This window comes from Electrona antarctica, assembly GCF_951216825.1.
Source record: "Electrona antarctica genome assembly, chromosome: 23".
Lineage (NCBI taxonomy): Eukaryota > Metazoa > Chordata > Actinopteri > Myctophiformes > Myctophidae > Electrona > Electrona antarctica.
In genome coordinates this window covers 35932500-35949673 of record NC_136804.1, presented here as the reverse complement: position 1 = coordinate 35949673, position 17174 = coordinate 35932500, and the positions used below count along the sequence as shown (strand labels likewise).

General features: G+C 46.9%; 1 protein-coding gene across 1 annotated transcript in view; it reads left to right on the top strand.

The window, feature by feature from the left end:
- The window catches only part of scube1 (signal peptide, CUB domain, EGF-like 1), a 136903-nt gene that overhangs the window by 113857 nt on the left and 5872 nt on the right, over nucleotides 1–17174 (top strand). The window contains exons 11-18 of the mRNA XM_079494788.1: nucleotides 1924–2040; nucleotides 5264–5386; nucleotides 6758–6877; nucleotides 9060–9158; nucleotides 13177–13293; nucleotides 14122–14280; nucleotides 15062–15265; nucleotides 16179–16340. Of these exons, the coding sequence (XP_079350914.1) occupies nucleotides 1924–2040; nucleotides 5264–5386; nucleotides 6758–6877; nucleotides 9060–9158; nucleotides 13177–13293; nucleotides 14122–14280; nucleotides 15062–15265; nucleotides 16179–16340 (1101 nt within the window). The remainder of the gene's footprint in view (nucleotides 1–1923; nucleotides 2041–5263; nucleotides 5387–6757; nucleotides 6878–9059; nucleotides 9159–13176; nucleotides 13294–14121; nucleotides 14281–15061; nucleotides 15266–16178; nucleotides 16341–17174) is intronic.

Below are 17174 nucleotides of genomic sequence, written 5' to 3'. Positions count from 1 at the left end.
CCCAGCCAACATACAGGCCTTAACAACTTCCTCAGCATGACAAACTCCATTATAACACGTTATATTTTTAGCCCTCCTCTGCAAGGCTCCATGGAAAAGGGCAGCCTGAAACTGAAATAAACCAGGTGAGCCTGCAAACGCTGGCCTGAATTCCTGATAGTCTAATAATATTTGGTTCCAGATGAATATAGATAAAGATAAACACATAATGCGGCGCACTAGCGCATAAACACATGGCTCTGCAGGTCACACATTAACTCACGCACGCACACACGCGCACACACACACACACACACACACACACACACACACACACACACACACACACACATTAACCCATTCTGGGCGGGAACCCCCTTTTGGTGTTTTAAAGCATTATGTTATACTTTAGCTATTGAAAAATAGCAGATCTACAAGCTCATAGCGCGCCACCGAGTGGCGCGCTATGAGCTTGTAGGTCTGCTATTTTTTGAAAAGTCATGAAAATGTGGCGCAAATCTTTGAATATATATTTCAGAGCGAATATTTTTAACTAAAATATTGGCTTCTGGGGGGGGGTCCCTGGAACTACATATTTTGAGATGGGGGTCCGTGGCCCAATAGAGATAATTCTGGGGGTCCTTGACATGAAAAAGGTTGAGCACCACTGACACAGAAACATGGGTTTTTCAGAAAAATGTTAGGATTTAGAAGCCTTTTCTTTAATCGACCTCAGTCCAAAATGGGTTAACTCACGCACGCACGCACGCACGCACGTGCACACACACACACACACACACACACACACACACACGGATCTGTATTGCGGTGATGTAACGGTACGTCTAAACAACTTCGAGCCAGTGGAGTCAAGTGTTTCCGGATGAGTTCATTGAGAAAGAGCTCTTGTCCTAATTTAGTGCTGAAGTCCTCATGTGTGTGTCCGACTCCGCAGTGGTGGAAAAAAGTATTTAGTATTTCAGTAAAAAGCAACCGACGCCGCAATATATAGAAATACTCTGGAATCCAAAAATGGACTTGAGTAAAAGTACAAAAGTATTGGCATCAAAATGTACTACCAAAAGTAAAAGTATTCATTATGCAGAATGTTGCGTGGCCCCATGTATTACAAATATATTTTTTAACCCATTTTGACCTGAGATCAGATTCTAAAAATGTCTTCTACATCCTGACAGTTTTCTGAAAAAGCTATGTTTCTATGTCAGTCGTTCTTCGATTTTTCTACAAGCTTGTAGATCTGCTATTTTTCAATAGCTAAATTATAACATAACGCTAACACCAAAAGGGGTTCCCACCCAAAATGGGTTAAATAGCAGAACTACAAGCTCATTGTGAACTTGTGGATCTGCTGTTTTCAAATCGCCGAAATGTATACAGGGCTGAAGTGGTTAATGTATGTTTTGTAATAATAATAATCAAAGTAACCAGTAACTAAAGTTTTCAAACAAATGTGGTGGAGTAAAAGTACAATATTGGGAACCGAGATGTAGTGGAGTAGAAGTAAAAGTATTGAAAATTGGAAGTACTCCAGTAGAGTAAAAGTACCTCAAAATGTTACTTAAGTACGGTACTTGAGTAAATGTATACACTTAGTTACGTTACACCACTGTGTGTGTGTTTATCTTTGGTCCTATTCTATTGTGATTAATCACACCGGTCTCATTGAGCTTGCCTGTGTATGTCTATGGGAGAGTCTTTAAGACAACCGTGGGTCCGACCGACTGGTTCCATTTGTACACTCTTAGAGGTACAGTCCCATAAGGGTCCATTTGGTTCCTATATGATTTTGCTGGGGACTCCCTGGAACTCCCACAAGGACCCCTGGCCGGGGTCCCCATGGACCCCACTTTGAAAACCACTGTAATAATAATGTATAGGGTTCAAGTGGTTAACCGCCCCCCCTCTCGTCCCTTCCGTCTCTAGACATCGACGAGTGCTCGTTCGAGAAGACCTGCGACCACACCTGCATCAACTACGCCGGTAGCTTCGAGTGCGTCTGCCACAAGGGATACACTCTGTATGGCCTCACGCACTGTGGAGGTGAGTGTCTGTCTCACATGTCCCCCTGTCTCACACACTGTGGAGGTGAGTGTCTGTCTCACATGTCCCCCTGTCTTACACTCTGTACGGCCTCACGCACTGTGGAGGTGAGTGTCTGTCCCACATGTCCCCCTGTCTTACACACTGTGGGGGTGAGTGTCTGTCTCACATGTCCCCCTGTCTTACACACTGTGGAGGTGAGTGTCTGTCTCACATGTCCCCCTGTCTTACACACTGTGGAGGTGAGTGTCTGTCTCACATGTCCCCCTGTCTTACACACTGTGGAGGTGAGTGTCTGTCTCACATGTCCCCCTGTCTTACACACTGTGGAGGTGAGTGTCTGTCTCACATGTCCCCCTGTCTTACACACTGTGGAGGTGAGTGTCTGTCTCACACATCTTACACTGTGGAGGTGAGTGTCTGTCTCACACATCTTACACTGTGGAGGTGAGTGTCTGTCTCACATGTCCCCCTGTCTTACACACTGTGGAGGTGAGTGTCTGTCTCACATGTCCCCCTGTCTTACACACTGTGGAGGTGAGTGTCTGTCTCACATGTCCCCCTGTCTTACACACTGTGGAGGTGAGTGTCTGTCTCACATGTCCCCCTGTCTTACACACTGTGGAGGTGAGTGTCTGTCTCACATGTCCCCCTGTCTTACACACTGTGGAGGTGAGTGTCTGTCTCACATGTCCCCCTGTCTCACACACTGTGGAGGTGAGTGTCTGTCTCACATGTCCCCCTGTCTTACACACTGTGGAGGTGAGTGTCTGTCTCACATGTCCCCCTGTCTTACACACTGTGGAGGTGAGTGTCTGTCTCACATGTCCCCCTGTCTTACACACTGTGGAGGTTAGTGTCTGTCTCACATGTCCCCCTGTCTTACACACTGTGGAGGTGAGTGTCTGTCTCACATGTCCCCCTGTCTTACACACTGTGGAGGTGAGTGTCTGTCTCACATGTCCCCCTGTCTTACACACTGTGGAGGTTAGTGTCTGTCTCACATGTCCCCCTGTCTTACACACTGTGGAGGTGAGTGTCTGTCTCACACATCTTACACACTGTGGAGGTGAGTGTCTGTCTCACACATCTTACACACTGTGGAGGTGAGTGTCTGTCTCACACATCTTAAACACTGTGGAGGTTAGTCTCTATCTCACACATCTTACACACTGTGGAGGTGAGTGTCTGTCTCACACATCTTACACCAGGGTTCCCCAATAGGCGGCCCGTGGGCCATTTGTGGCTAAATTTGACTGAGGGACTGTCATTGGATTTTTTTTAATTTTCGTTTTTTCATGTCATATGAAAGCAGGGAATCATAGCTTCAAATTGACATATTGGTTGTTCAGTTTGACCCACCAGTTTTGGAGATATGGCTTATGGAGTAATGTCTTGCAGAAAATAGCGAGTTGAGAAAACAGGCTTGAAAGGTTCACTTCTGTGGTCTCTAACATTACAATTTACAATTTACAATTTAGGCATTTAGCAGACGCTCTTAATCCAGAGCGACTTACAATAGGCAAGAACAAAAAGCATGGGAATACATCACATATGTAACAAAATGCATTTATCGCGAAACATGCGTAAGCTAAGACCGTGACTAGAACATATCTATCTAATGACACTATACATATAAACTATAACTAGAACATATCTATATAATGACACTATACATATAAACTACACATATGTGCTATACTATGCTGTACATATATACTATGAAGTGCTATGACTACATACAATGCACTTATTGTGCTGTCTACATGACATGCTATAAGTCTGTTTCAAATGCTATATAAGTCTAAGAAGTGCTGTCTAAGGGGGTAGGGTAAGTGCTATGGGCCATGATGGAGTCTGAAAAGGTGGGTTTTCAGACTACGGCGGAAGATCGGGAGTGATGCTGCAGTTCTGATTGCAACGGGAAGAGCATTCCACAGTTTTGGGGCCAGAAGGGAGAAGAGTTTGGGACGTGTGGAGCGTTGTCCCGGCGTTTTTAGTGAGGGGACTTCCAGCTTCCCTGCGTTGGCTGATCTGAGTGCGCGGGAGGGTTTGTAGGGTTCAATCATGCTGGCAAGATATGGGGGAGCCATACCTTTGGTTGCTTTAAATGCCAACATCAGAGTTTTGTATTCTGTGCGGGCAGCGACCGGGAGCCAGTGCAGGGAGCGGAGCAGGGGGGAGACATGTGAGAATTTTGGCTGGTTGAAGACCAAGCGAGCTGCGGCATTTTGGATCAGTTGGAGAGGCTTCAGTGCACATGCCGGTAGGCCAGTAAGGAGAGAGTTACAATAGTCAAGTTTTGACAGGACTGTTGTCTGGATTAGGAGCTGGGATGATTCCTGGGTGAGGAACGGTCTAATTCGTCGTATTTAGCAGACGCTATGTTATAGAGTGTGAACCTAGCTACATGTTTAAGCATTTATTTCATATTTACATGTCGATTTCAGCTCTGACACTTATTTCAGACATGCTCTAGTATGTGAAGAGTCATTTTGAAAAAATTAAAAATTCTCCTCTGGTGAAAAGCTGTAATTTGCGCGATTGCAGTCTCTCAGTCAAATCTGGTCACATTTGTGGCCCACAGGGACCAACTGTTCGTCCCGTGCCAACCCCTGTAAAAAAACAAAAAAACAAGGCGTCTGTGTCTGTGTCCAGCTGAGGCACGTTGATGCTCATTAATGCAATCAAGGAAGGTGATTATGTTTGTGCAACTGTCAAAGAGGTCTTCTATACATCTATTCTGAGATTAAGATTAATGCAGATTAAGATTAATGCAAGATTAATAACAAATTGTGGAACCCTTGTCTTACACACTGTGGAGGTGAGTGTCTGTCTCACACGTCTCCCACCTCACATGCACACCCACACGTGAGCAACATGCTGTATGTGTGCTTGTGAAGTGAGAGAGGACACAGGTGTGCTTGTGTGCCTATGTGCCATGCTGCATTGCTGCACATTGCATACAGGTGATTAAGCGTGCGTGCGTGCGTGCGTGCGTGCGTGCATGTTTGTGTGTAGGTGTGCTTGTGAATGCAGATGGCTTCTGCTGAAAGCTCTCACAGACAGTTCTTCTGAATACAGTAGCCAAACCCCAGTGTGTTGCAGACACACACACACACACACACACACACACACACACACACCCCCCCCCCCACACACACACACACACACACACACACACACACGCGCAGGTTAATGGTTGTGTCGTTGTGTCTCTCAGACATCGATGAGTGCAGCATCAACAATGGGAGCTGTGAGTGTGGCTGCATCAACACGCAGGGCGGCTACGAGTGTGTGTGTCCGCCCGGACAGAAGCTGCACTGGAACAAGAAGGACTGCGTCGGTAAGCACCAAGCATACGTGTGTGTGTGTGTGCGCGAGCGTGTGTGCGTGTGCGTGTGCGTGTGCGTGTGCGTGCGTACGTGCGTGCGTGCGTGCGTGCGTGTGTGCGTGTGTGTGTGTGTGTGTGTGTGTGTGTGTGTGTGTGTGTGCGTGCGTGCGTGCGTGTGCATGCGTGCGTGCGTGTGCAAGTGTGTGCGTGCGTGCGTGTGTGCGTGCGTGCATGTGTGCGTAAACAGAGCATTATATGATATATACTGTATATCTGTTGGGCAGAAACCTTATTATCTCCATATTCCAACTTTTTGTGTTTTTTCATTAAAATCAATACGCTAGGATGGTGATCATTCCATATGTTGATCTGACCTGCATCAAACCCTGTACACTCAAGACATGCTCCATATATGGCCAGTACAGAATTCATTCCACTAGACCTGTACGTGCCCGTCGTGCCAGTCGGCCACCGGCCTACTTGGGAACGATGCAACTTGGGAACCTAATGATATACGTTGTCATAGCACCCGTTTTAACTGTCAGCCGGTGTCCCACATGGAGATCTGTGTGTGTGTGAAGACTGCAAACTGAAAAGTGTACTTGGCAATCAATTCGGCCCACTGGCAGAGCCTGATTGGTTGAGCCTCAATTGGCTGAGGCAGAGGCTGGAAATTGCACAGGTGAAAGGAGTTGGCCTCATTAGGCCCACTGGCAGAGCCTGGCCCAGGTGAAAGGAGTTGGCCTCATTAGGCCCACTGGCAGAGCCTGACCAGAGCCTTTTGTGGTGGTTCTGGAGAACCGTGGGTCCGACCGACTCGATACCTGGCACTGCACTCCCTGTGGGGGTGTGGAACGCGTGTGTGGAATGTGAAGTCGGTGGGTCAAACGGTTCTCGAGTTACGTGCATTACAACCGTACACACACGCATGCACGCACGTGCGCTGACCCCCCCATGCCAAAGCGCCAGCGCTCGCCCAGCAGTCTGCTGTCAACGAGGCGGATGCGTGCACTGCTTCTCGCCCGTTAGGCGTCTTACTGGTATCTTTTGCAGCAGCTACGAACGTCGGATTTGTGTCGTAGCGTCACGTCGCTGGGCTTCCGTTGACTGTATCTTTGCGTCGTGGGAATGTACCATAACGTACCAAAAAGTAGGACATTAATTTAGGAAAGAAGTACAAAAAAAGGTTTCTGAGCCACAGCAACAGCACAGTGAATATTATACTGTATGTATATCTTTGTTGTTTTCCCACACATTCACTCCTCCCAGCAGAGTGTTTCTGTTTGCCCATGCCGGGTATGGGGCGGTTGTCATGGTGATGACGTGACCACTGTGTGTGTGTGTGTGTGTCTGTGTGTCTGTGTGTGTCTGTGTGCTCCTCAGAGGTGGTGAAGTGTCTGCCCAATGGGAAGCCGGCGCCTCGCGCCCAGCTCAGCTGCACCAAGAGCGCCGGAGTGGAGGTCTGCTCCCTCTCCTGTCCCTCCAACGCACTGTTCCTCGCAGGTATACCACGCACACACACACGCACGTGCGCACACGCGCGCACACACACACACACACACACACACACACACACACACACACACACACACACACACACACACACTGCTATCTGTATGACAACTAAATTGACCTTGGCATCAAGGTCTGTCTGTCTGTCTGTCTGTCTGTCTGTCTGTCTGTCTGTCTGTCTGTCTGTCTGTCTGTCTGTCTGTCTGTCTGTCCCATCCATCCATTCATACACACAGACAGACGTTTCGGGGCTCTTCACGTAAACATAACACACTGGTGTAAATAAATGATCCTACATGTCATCATTGCTCCTCCCTGAAAACATCCACCATTAAATACAGTATATATATCCCTTTGAAACCATCCACCGATGATGACGCACACACTGCCGCCCTCTGTTGGCGAGAAGGAGCCGCCGCGGGCCATGCGGCCTCTCTCCAAGCCCTTAATAGCTGTTTAAGTCCTCGGCCAGCCCCACTAACTGGTCTGCCGTGGATGTTTGATGAAGAAGGCGTTCGCGGCTGAACCATATCGCCTTCTCTGTCTGCGGGTCGAGCGGCTCCTCGGGGGGGGGGGGGGGGGGGTGAGGGATGGTGGGGGGGGGGGGGCATTTCGGCAGAAATTATGTGTTTGTTCAGTCTAGGGAGTGAGGCCTTTTCTGGCCACGGCTTCCCAAAGCACTTTGGCTGGCACTGCGAATTGTCCTCCTGCGATAGTACTTAGTGCACGCATGCACACACACACACACAGACACACACACACACACACGCACGCACACACACACACACACACACACACGCACACACACATACATCTGCGAATCGATTACATTCTTCAATCGTGCCATGTTTCCGCGGCCGCGGCGCACAGAGCGACCCTCGCGCCGTTTGACTTGGCCGACAAGCGTGTGAGAATGATGGATAACTCACAGGCACAAAGTGAAATATTTGTTTTTCTATCTAGCTGGAGAATGTCTTAATTTTGGGGGGGGGGGGGGGTCGAATTCCTGTGGCTTCACAGAGTCCAGCCCCCCATTTAATCATCTCACTTTTATGAGTTCCGAAGTCCTCATTCTTCACTTCTGACTCGAAACACATCTGTGCGTGCGTGCGTGCGTGCGTGCGTGCGTGTGCGCGCGCAAGCACGCGTGTGCGTGCGTGTGTGCGCGCGCTTGTCATCATGCATTTGTGTGCATGCTTTGTGTAGAGGCAAGTGTGTGCACATATACAGTATGGGCCTACAGTCCTGCTGCATTGTGTTCCGCTTGTGCTTGTGCGTGTGCGTGTGTGTGTGCGCACGTGTGTGCGTGTGTATGTTTTTCTTGTATGACTGTAAAATAGAGGAGTTCATATGGCAGTGAGATCTCCTCTGGGCTGTGTCTTAACTCCTAAATATGGCCGGATTGGCGGATTGTAAGACCATTGAAAACTAATAAAACTCCTTTAATCCTCTGCACTGTGCCGTGCTGCAGCCCCACGCCAAGACAAACACAGAGGCTTCCATCCCACGCAAATACATACACACACACACACACACACACACACACACACACACATACACGCGCGCGCTCACATACACACACACAGTTTGAAGGAGCAAGAAGACCCGGTCATACTGTCCCTCAGACGAACCAAAAACTCTCAGACATCCCTTACCTCGACTCATTTGGGCCTCATGCGCCAATAAGTCCCTAACAATCATCAAGTCATTTCCTCTTATACATTTCTTCCTAAGTGAATTGCTAAGAGAAGTTTGGGGTCACTATAGGCCAGTCAATCTAAGATTTGACCCAAAATAAATTGCAATAGGTAATCGTTCAACGTTTTTTATGATCCTTATAGGGTCATCCAAATAACATATTAAAAATTGATTATTATAAATTTTGGATCATGGTAAATTCAGGGGTTGAAATGAGTGCCCCACAGTGTGTGTAGATTTTGTTCTTAACTACGAACAGATCACAGCTAAGAAAACATTGGTGGATGCCAAAATCTTCTTAAAAACTTCCTAAGTGGGTCTAAAAACAAATTTCCTCTTCTTAAGAACGGTTGCTGCATGCAGGCCCAGTGTCCTGTCCGCGCGTGCCTCTTTTTTCAACTGACCTTGGTGTGTGTGTGTGTGTGTGTGTGTGTGTGTGTGTGTGTGTGTGTGTGTGCGTGTGCGTGTGTTACAGACTCAGAAAACAGCTACACGTTGAGTTGTGGGGTTCCCGTTCCACCAGGGAAAGCTCCCCAAAAGAGGAACGTCACAACCGCTTTACTCACCTGCGCAGGTAAGAATAATAATAATACAACTTTATTTGTTTAGCACCTTTCATGACATGAAATGCAGCTCAAAGTGCTTTACAGAGCAATGGAGAAAGAAAGAAAAGAAAAGCAAGGCATAAACATTAAAAAATAATAGCAGTAATGCAATACAGTGAGGAGGACATGAATAACAAAAAAATTAAAAGATCAATTAAAAGCAAGAGTGTAGAAGTGGGTCTTGAGCTGCACTTTAAAAATGTCTACAGAGGCTGCCTGTCGAAGGTACAGTGGGAGTTTGTTCCACGCCGTCGGCCCGTAGAAGCAAAACGCTGCTTCCCCGTATTTTTTAGTTGCCATTTTTTTAGGCAAAGCGAGCAGACCTTAGGGGGCGGTTTGGGACATACAGTATTTAGGCAGGCTTGTAGGTAGGAAGGTGCGAGACCATTGAGAGCTTTATAAACAAGTAAAATAATTTTAAAATCAATCCTAAAAACAACCGGAAGCCAGTGCAGAAATGTTATGTCTCGGGACCCAAACGAGTGTAAATAGAGTATTCACTATACTTCTTTAAGGTGTTTTTTTTTTTTAATTTCTTGAAAGTTCTGTTGAAGAATGTTTGAAATTTGTTTTTGATTACTGAAAATAAAATAATCTTTTGAAATAATAATTTGCAAAAAATGTGGAAACACTGGGAAAAGAGGAAACCCATGAAATGTGTGTATAGACGAGACTTACTGTCACTGTGTTGATGTGTGTTGGTGTTGATGTTGATGATGTTGAGGTGTTAATCCGGCCCTGCTTCCCACCATGCTGACTGCGTGACGCCTCGACCATAGACATAATGTGACCAGATTTGACTGAGAGACTGCCATCGCGTAAATTACAGCTTTTCACCAGAGGAGAAAAACTTATTTTTTTTCAAAATGAGTTTATAGCACAGGCAGACTCTTCACATACTAGAGCATGTCTGAAATAAGTGTCAGAGCTGCAATTGACATGTAAATATGAAATAAATGCTTAAACATGTAGCTAGGTGTAATGTTAGAGACCACAGAAGTGAACCTTTCAAGCCGGTTTTCTCAACTCGCTGTTTTCTGCAAGACATTACTCTATAAGCCATATCTCCAAAACTGGTGGGTCAAACTGAACAACCAATATGTCAATTTGAAGCTATGATTCCCTGCTTTCATATGACGTGAAAAAAACGAAAATTCAAAAAAATCCAATGGCAGTCCCTCAGTCAAATTTAGTCATATAGGTAGACGCCCCTTTCGGCTCTGGAGCGTATGTGCTCAAGGGAGGGCAAAACAAATCCGAGATTCCTTGCGAAGCCCCACGGAAGCATGAGCGTAAGTCACAGAGCGCATGTTCGGGTCTGTAAGTCCCGGAAAAGATGCGCTGTGATTGGCCAGTAATCACTTGAGTGGCAGCGTGACGTACAGTAGCGTGCCGTCCACTCTTCCGGCGTACTTCCTCTCCCAGTGTAAATTCTTCCGCCCTCCCGTCGACACATAACCTGACTCCGCCAGATGGGGCAGCAGAGAGTACACTGGGTTCACCCCTCCTGCTCCCATCTGGGAACTCTCAGGCAGACTTGATGCCCGGCCAACAAAACGGCCTGGCCAATCAGCGGCAGCTAGAGGCGGGATCAAGGCATACACAGTGCTGCCTTGATCCCGCCTCTAGCTGCCGCTGATTGGCCAGGCCGTTTTGCATCAAGTCTGCCTGAGAGTTCCCAGATGGGAGCAGGAGGGGGGAACCCAGTGTACTCTCTGCTGCCCCATCTGGCGGAGTCAGGTTAGTCGACGCACACCGCTCCAATGAACTGGAGCGGTCAATAAGGCATCTATTTTTGTTATGGCCTCGACCGTGCTGGTTGTTTCTGCGCTGCTCCTCTCGCCTCGTCCTGAGGAGCAGAGCGCGCAGCGTGAACTTGAACTGGGCCCTCTCTCTCTCTCTCTGCTCTCTCTCTCCTCCCCCTCACTCACTCCATCCTAATCTCTCTCTCTCTGCTCTCTCTCTCCTCCCCCTCACTCACTCCATCCTAATCTCTCTCTCTGCTCTCTCTCTCCTCCCCCTCACTCACTCCATCCTAATCTCTCTCTCTGCTCTCTCTCTCCTCCCCCTCACTCACTCCATCCTAATCTCTCTCTCTGCTCTCTCTCTCCTCCCCCTCACTCACTCCATCCTAATCTCTCTCTCTGCTCTCTCTCTCCTCCCCCTCACTCTCTCCATCCTAATCTCTCTCTCTCTCTGCTCTCTCTCTCCTCCCCCTCACTCACTCCATCCTAATCTCTCTCTCCCCCTCTCTCTCTCTCTGCTCTCTCTCTGCTCCCCCTCACTCACTCCATCCTAATCTCTCTCTCTGCTCTCTCTCTCCTCCCCCTCACTCACTCCATCCTAATCTCTCTCTCTGCTCTCTCTCTCTCTCCTCCCCCTCACTCACTCCATCCTAATCTCTCTCTCCCTCTCTCTCTCTCTGCTCTCTCTCTCCTCCCCCTCACTCACTCCATCCTAATCTCTCTCTCCCCCTCTCTCTCTCTGCTCTCTCTCTCCTCCCCCTCACTCACTCCATCCTAATCTCTCTCTCCCCCTCTCTCTCTCTCTGCTCTCTCTCTCCTCCCCCTCACTCACTCCATCCTAATCTCTCTCTCCCCCTCTCTCTCTCTCTGCTCTCTCTCTCCTCCCCCTCACTCACTCCATCCTAATCTCTCTCTCCCCCTCTCTCTCTCTGCTCTCTCTCTCCTCCCCCTCACTCACTCCATCCTAATCTCTCTCTCTCTGCTCTCTCTCTCTGCTCTCTCTCTCCTCCCCCTCACTCACTCCATCCTAATCTCTCTCTCTCTGCTCTCTCTCTCCTCCCCCTCACTCACTCCATCCTAATCTCTCTCTCCCCCTCTCTCTCTGCTCTCTCTCTCACTCCATCCTAATCTCTCTCTCTGCTCTCTCTCTCCTCCCCCTCACTCACTCCATCCTAATCTCTCTCTCTGCTCTCTCTCTCCTCCCCCTCACTCACTCCATCCTAATCTCTCTCTCTGCTCTCTCTCTCCTCCCCCTCACTCACTCCATCCTAATCTCTCTCTCCCCCTCTCTCTCTGCTCTCTCTCTCCTCCCCCTCACTCACTCCATCCTAATCTCTCTCTCCCCCTCTCTTTAACGCTCAGCACTCCCACCGTATATATCCTTCAGCACTTTGTACATGTTGGACAGGTAATAAAGTGCCGGGCCAGAGGAATGTGTGTGTGTGTAGTGTGTGTGTAGTGTGTGTGTGTGCGTGTGCGTGTGTGTGCGCACGTCCGTCCGTGCGTGCGTGCGTGTAAATAGTGAGAGTGAGGGGAGATATGTGTGAGGAGGAGGAAGTGTCCTGGGTCCCTGGCTGCTATAAAGGGCTTCTCTAAAGTGTGTCACTCAACGAACATTTTCAAATGAAAATCCTGTCTTTTTTTTTTGGCGCAGGCAGCATCACCGTACAGCCAAGTATGAATCAGGTTTAACCCATTCTGGACTGATTTAAAAAAAAAAAGGCTTCTAAATCCTAATAGTTTTCTGAAAAACTCAGTTGTGCTCAACCTTTTTCATGTCAAGGACCCCCAGAATTATCTCTATTGGGCCACGGACCCACATCTCAAAATATGTTGTTCCAGGGACCCCCCCAGAAGCCAATATTTTAGTTAAAAATGTTAGCTCTGAAACATATATTCAAAGATTTGCACCACATTTTCACGACTTTTCAAAAATAGCAGACCTACAAGCTCGTAGCGCGCCACTCGGTGGCGCGCTACGAGCTTGTAGGTCTGCTATTTTTCAATAGCTAAAGTATAACGTAATGCTTAAAACACCAAAAGGGATTCTCGCCCAAAATGGGTCAACAAGCCCCAGTCAGAATAAAACAGTAATGCCTAAAAAAACTAAACAAACAAAATGTGTTGTTTGTTGCGTTAATTATGAACTTTGGAACTGAACTAGTTGGCTGCTCAACGGTATTCAAATGTACTTTTGTATTTTTGTTTTGTTTCTCTTCTTCTCTTGTGTATGTAAATGAAGACACGCTGGCCCCTCCCATCAAACAGAAGGCCAGGTTCAAGATCAAAGACGCCAAGTGTCACCTGAGGCCGCGGAACAAGGAGAAACACCGCGACTCGGCCAAACAGAGCCTGCAAGGTAAACCAGCGGACACATGACAACTGAATAAAAACTAGATATAAAACTACGCTATGATGACTAAACTAGGACTAAATATATATATATATTTCTTTTTTAAACATATGTTTATTGATTTATCTTTACAACATAGTATTTTCAAAGCAATTATTCATATATATCTTAACCCCCACACCCACATGGCCGCACAAACACTAAGCAAAATCTTGCTCAAAATCAAAGAAGATATGTCCATACATACAAAGCAAATATGAACAAAATATTAACAAAAACAAAAAAAAACTCATTACATACAGTTAAACAAACAAATGCACAATGTCCCGTCACAGTTCCTTACCCCCACCATACAGCTGACTACTCCAAATCACTATACATCCAAAGCAGGACTAAATATGTGACCAAATTTGACTGAGGGACTGCCATTGGAATTTTCGTTTCGTTCGAATCATAGCTTCAAATTGACACATTGGTTGTTCAGTTTGACCCACCAGTTTTGGAGATATGGCTTATAGAGTGATGTCTTGCAGAGAAACAGCGAGTTGAGAAAACAGGCTTGAAAGGTTCACTTCTGAGGTTCACTTCTGTGGTCTCTAACATTACGCCTGTGCTATTAACTCATTTTGGAACGTGCGTGCGTGCGTGCGTGCGTGCGTGCGCGTGAGTGCGTGTGTGTGTGTGTGTGAAATTCAAATTTCTAATCATTCTGCCCCCTGTCTCGTTCCTCTCCTTCTCCTCCTTCTGTTTCTTTCATCTCCTCCTTTTTCCCGCACCCTTTCTTCTTTCTCTGCTCCCTCCGTCTCGCTGTCGCCTCCTCTCTTCATCTGGAAGGTGGCCAGTTCCCTTGTACAGACGACTGCCAGGTGACCTTTGTCAATCTGAAATGTGACTCGTCCAAGAAGCGCAGGAGAGGACGCAAGTCCCCGTCCAAAGAGGTGTCGCACATCACCGCCGAGTTCGAGATGGAGATGAAGGAAGAGGAGGCCTCAGGTGAGTGTGTGTGTGTGTGTGTGTCTGTGTGTGTGTGTGTGTGTGTGTGTGTGTGTGTGTGTGTGTGTGTGTGTGTGTGTGTGCGTGTGCGTGTGCGTGTGCGTGCGTGAGAGAGAGAGCAAGTTCCTACATACTGCAATGTGGAAATACTTTTACTTTACAAGTAAAAGTACGGAATTCAAATGACTAAAAACATGACTACATATATTTACAATTTTGTCAACAAATAAAAACTAGCGACTAATGGAGAAGAGATCCAGTAGAACTTTTGGTTGCGCTCTGAAAATAGATCTACAAGCTCGCTGTGAGATTGTAGACCAGCTATCCTCAGCACGCAAACAAGTGTAAAATCATCAGGCGCCATCAAGGCTTGCCAAAATACATTTTAGTCGACTAAATCAAGTGTAGATATAGGGCTCCATCTTGCGCCACCCCTTATCCCTAAACTTATTTGCCATTTTTTTTACTATTTTGAAAATCATTATAAAATAGTTAATAACTAGCCGATCTATATCTACACATTGTGAGCTTGTAGATCAGCTATTTGAACTATTTTAAAAGGTTTTTTTTAAATAGTAAAACATGGAAAATAAGTTTAGGGATAAGGGTTAAGGTTGTGGCGCAAGATATAGCCCATAGTCGACTGAAACTAGACTAAAACACTAAAACATTTCAGATGACTAAAATGTGACTAAAACTAAAAATGAAAAAATTCCATTCAAAAAGACCTGCGACTTAATAAACTAAAACTATAAATCCATGATATTTGGGCCACCACCAGACGCCTGCAACGTGGAGTGCGTGCGCGAGCGGACCAAGCAGAGGCTGCAGAGCGCCATGCGGACGCTCAGGAAGTCCATCAACAAGCAGCAGTTCTACATCCAGTTCTCCGGGACCGAGTACGAGGTGGCCCAGAAGCCGGCCCGCACGCCCGAGGGCGGCGACCCCTGCAGCACCGGACACGTGCTGCGAGACGGGAAGTGTGGTGAGTTACACGGTCTCACACACTAGAGGCAGTAGTCTCACGTAGCCAGACAACTATTCCACACTCTCCGAATGCTATTTAGAGTCTGGACCTACAGCCCCCATGAGCTGAGTAACGGAAGCTGCCATTTCCGTTCACGAAAATATATTTTAAAATATCTTTAGAGCTTATTTTTTTATTTCCTTTTCTGCTAAGCAACAAGCTATATATGCTTGGGATGTTTTCTATTTATATTAGGATAAATGTGCGCGACTGTAAAGACGAAACGGAAGTGGCGAGGAGGCTCCACTTCTGCTCTATAGTTCACTCATGACAGCTCTTCCGTTGGCCCAGACTGTATGAAGAAGCATTTGGAAAATGCGAGAGGCAACAGTCTGGTAACGCGAGACTACAGAGGCAGGGGCTGAAATCCCGTAAGAGGGCACTTTTGGACAAAAAATAGCAGATCTACAAGCTGCGACACGTTGAGAGCTTGTAGATCAGCTATTTTCGGGGTCGGGAACTCAGCACTCTTTATCTATTAGGAGATGCAGGTGTAACGACATGGATTTCTAAACACATTTTGTTCAACGCCAAAATGCTGCGTTCCTCCAACTCAATGTCTCTCTGTGGACATTAATTTGCTTACAAAAGAGATGTACAGAAATGGGGTGGCTGGAGTGGGTAGAGAGGCCGTTCTGGGACAGAGTCACTCACCTCAAGACCCCTAACAGCTCCATCTAACCCAAGTAAAAGCCATTTCCCCTCTCCCTGGAAACCAGAAATCCCTCCTGCCCCCAAAAACTAGAAACATTTTAACTGCTCTCTCTCTCTCTCTCTCTCTCTCTCTCTCTCTCTCTCTCTCTCTCTCTCTCTCTCTCTCTCTCTCTCTCCCTCTCTCTCTACCTCCCTCCCTCTCTCTCTCCTTCCATAGTGAGTTGTGGTGTAGGAACGTTCTACAGCGGGGACCACGAGCAGTGCGTCCAGTGTCCTCCGGGAACCTACCAGGACACGCTGGGACAATTGTCCTGTGAGCCCTGTCCCAGCACGGAGGGACAGGGCATCGCCGGAGCCAAGAATGTGTCTCAGTGTGGAGGTAAAGCAGGGTGCAATTGGACTGCAATGGGGAACACGTTGTGTTGCCGCCACCTTGTGGCCGTGAAAAGAAATGATGAAGCGCAGGTTTTCTTTTGTCCACAAGGGAGCACCAAAGACCAGTCATAGTTTCTTTGGTTTATGGAAATGTTAGTGGAGAGCACTAGATATTTCCTACTTCTGGCAGGGAATAAAGGGAAGGATTCTATGTTATGTTTTGCCTTCTTATAGCCTCATGAAGTCAAATTTTGTTCATACATCCAACCGGACTATCAGAGTCTCTGTAGAGTGCTCTACACAGAGAACAATAGGACACTTGATGATGTGTCCTGCTAACCGAGAAAGCATCAGATTTTTGCATTGGTTATTCAAATGGGTTATTCAAAAATAGCAGACGTACAAGCTCACAAGCGTGTCACTTTGTACCACGCTGCGAGCTTGTATATCTGCTATTTGTGACGATTTTTTTTTTGTTGTGTTTAGAACTACTGATTTGGAATGCATTTTGGAGAATCGGTCTCAAGTCTTAAGGGGTAAAAAAAACAAAGAAACAACAACAACTATGCTAACCTATTTTGGGCGGGAACCCCTTTTGGTGTTTCAAGCATTCTGTTATACTTTAGCTATTGAAAAATAGCAGATCTACAAGCACCGAGTGCCGCGCTATGAACTTGTAGGTCTGCTATTTTGGAAAAATCGTAAAAATGCGGCACAAATCTTTGAATAGGTATATATTCTTTCAGAGTGAACGTTTTTTTTATTTCGACGCCAGGCCTAAATGGGTTAAGGGGTAAAAAAAACAAAGAAACAACAACAACTATGCTAATAGAGATGT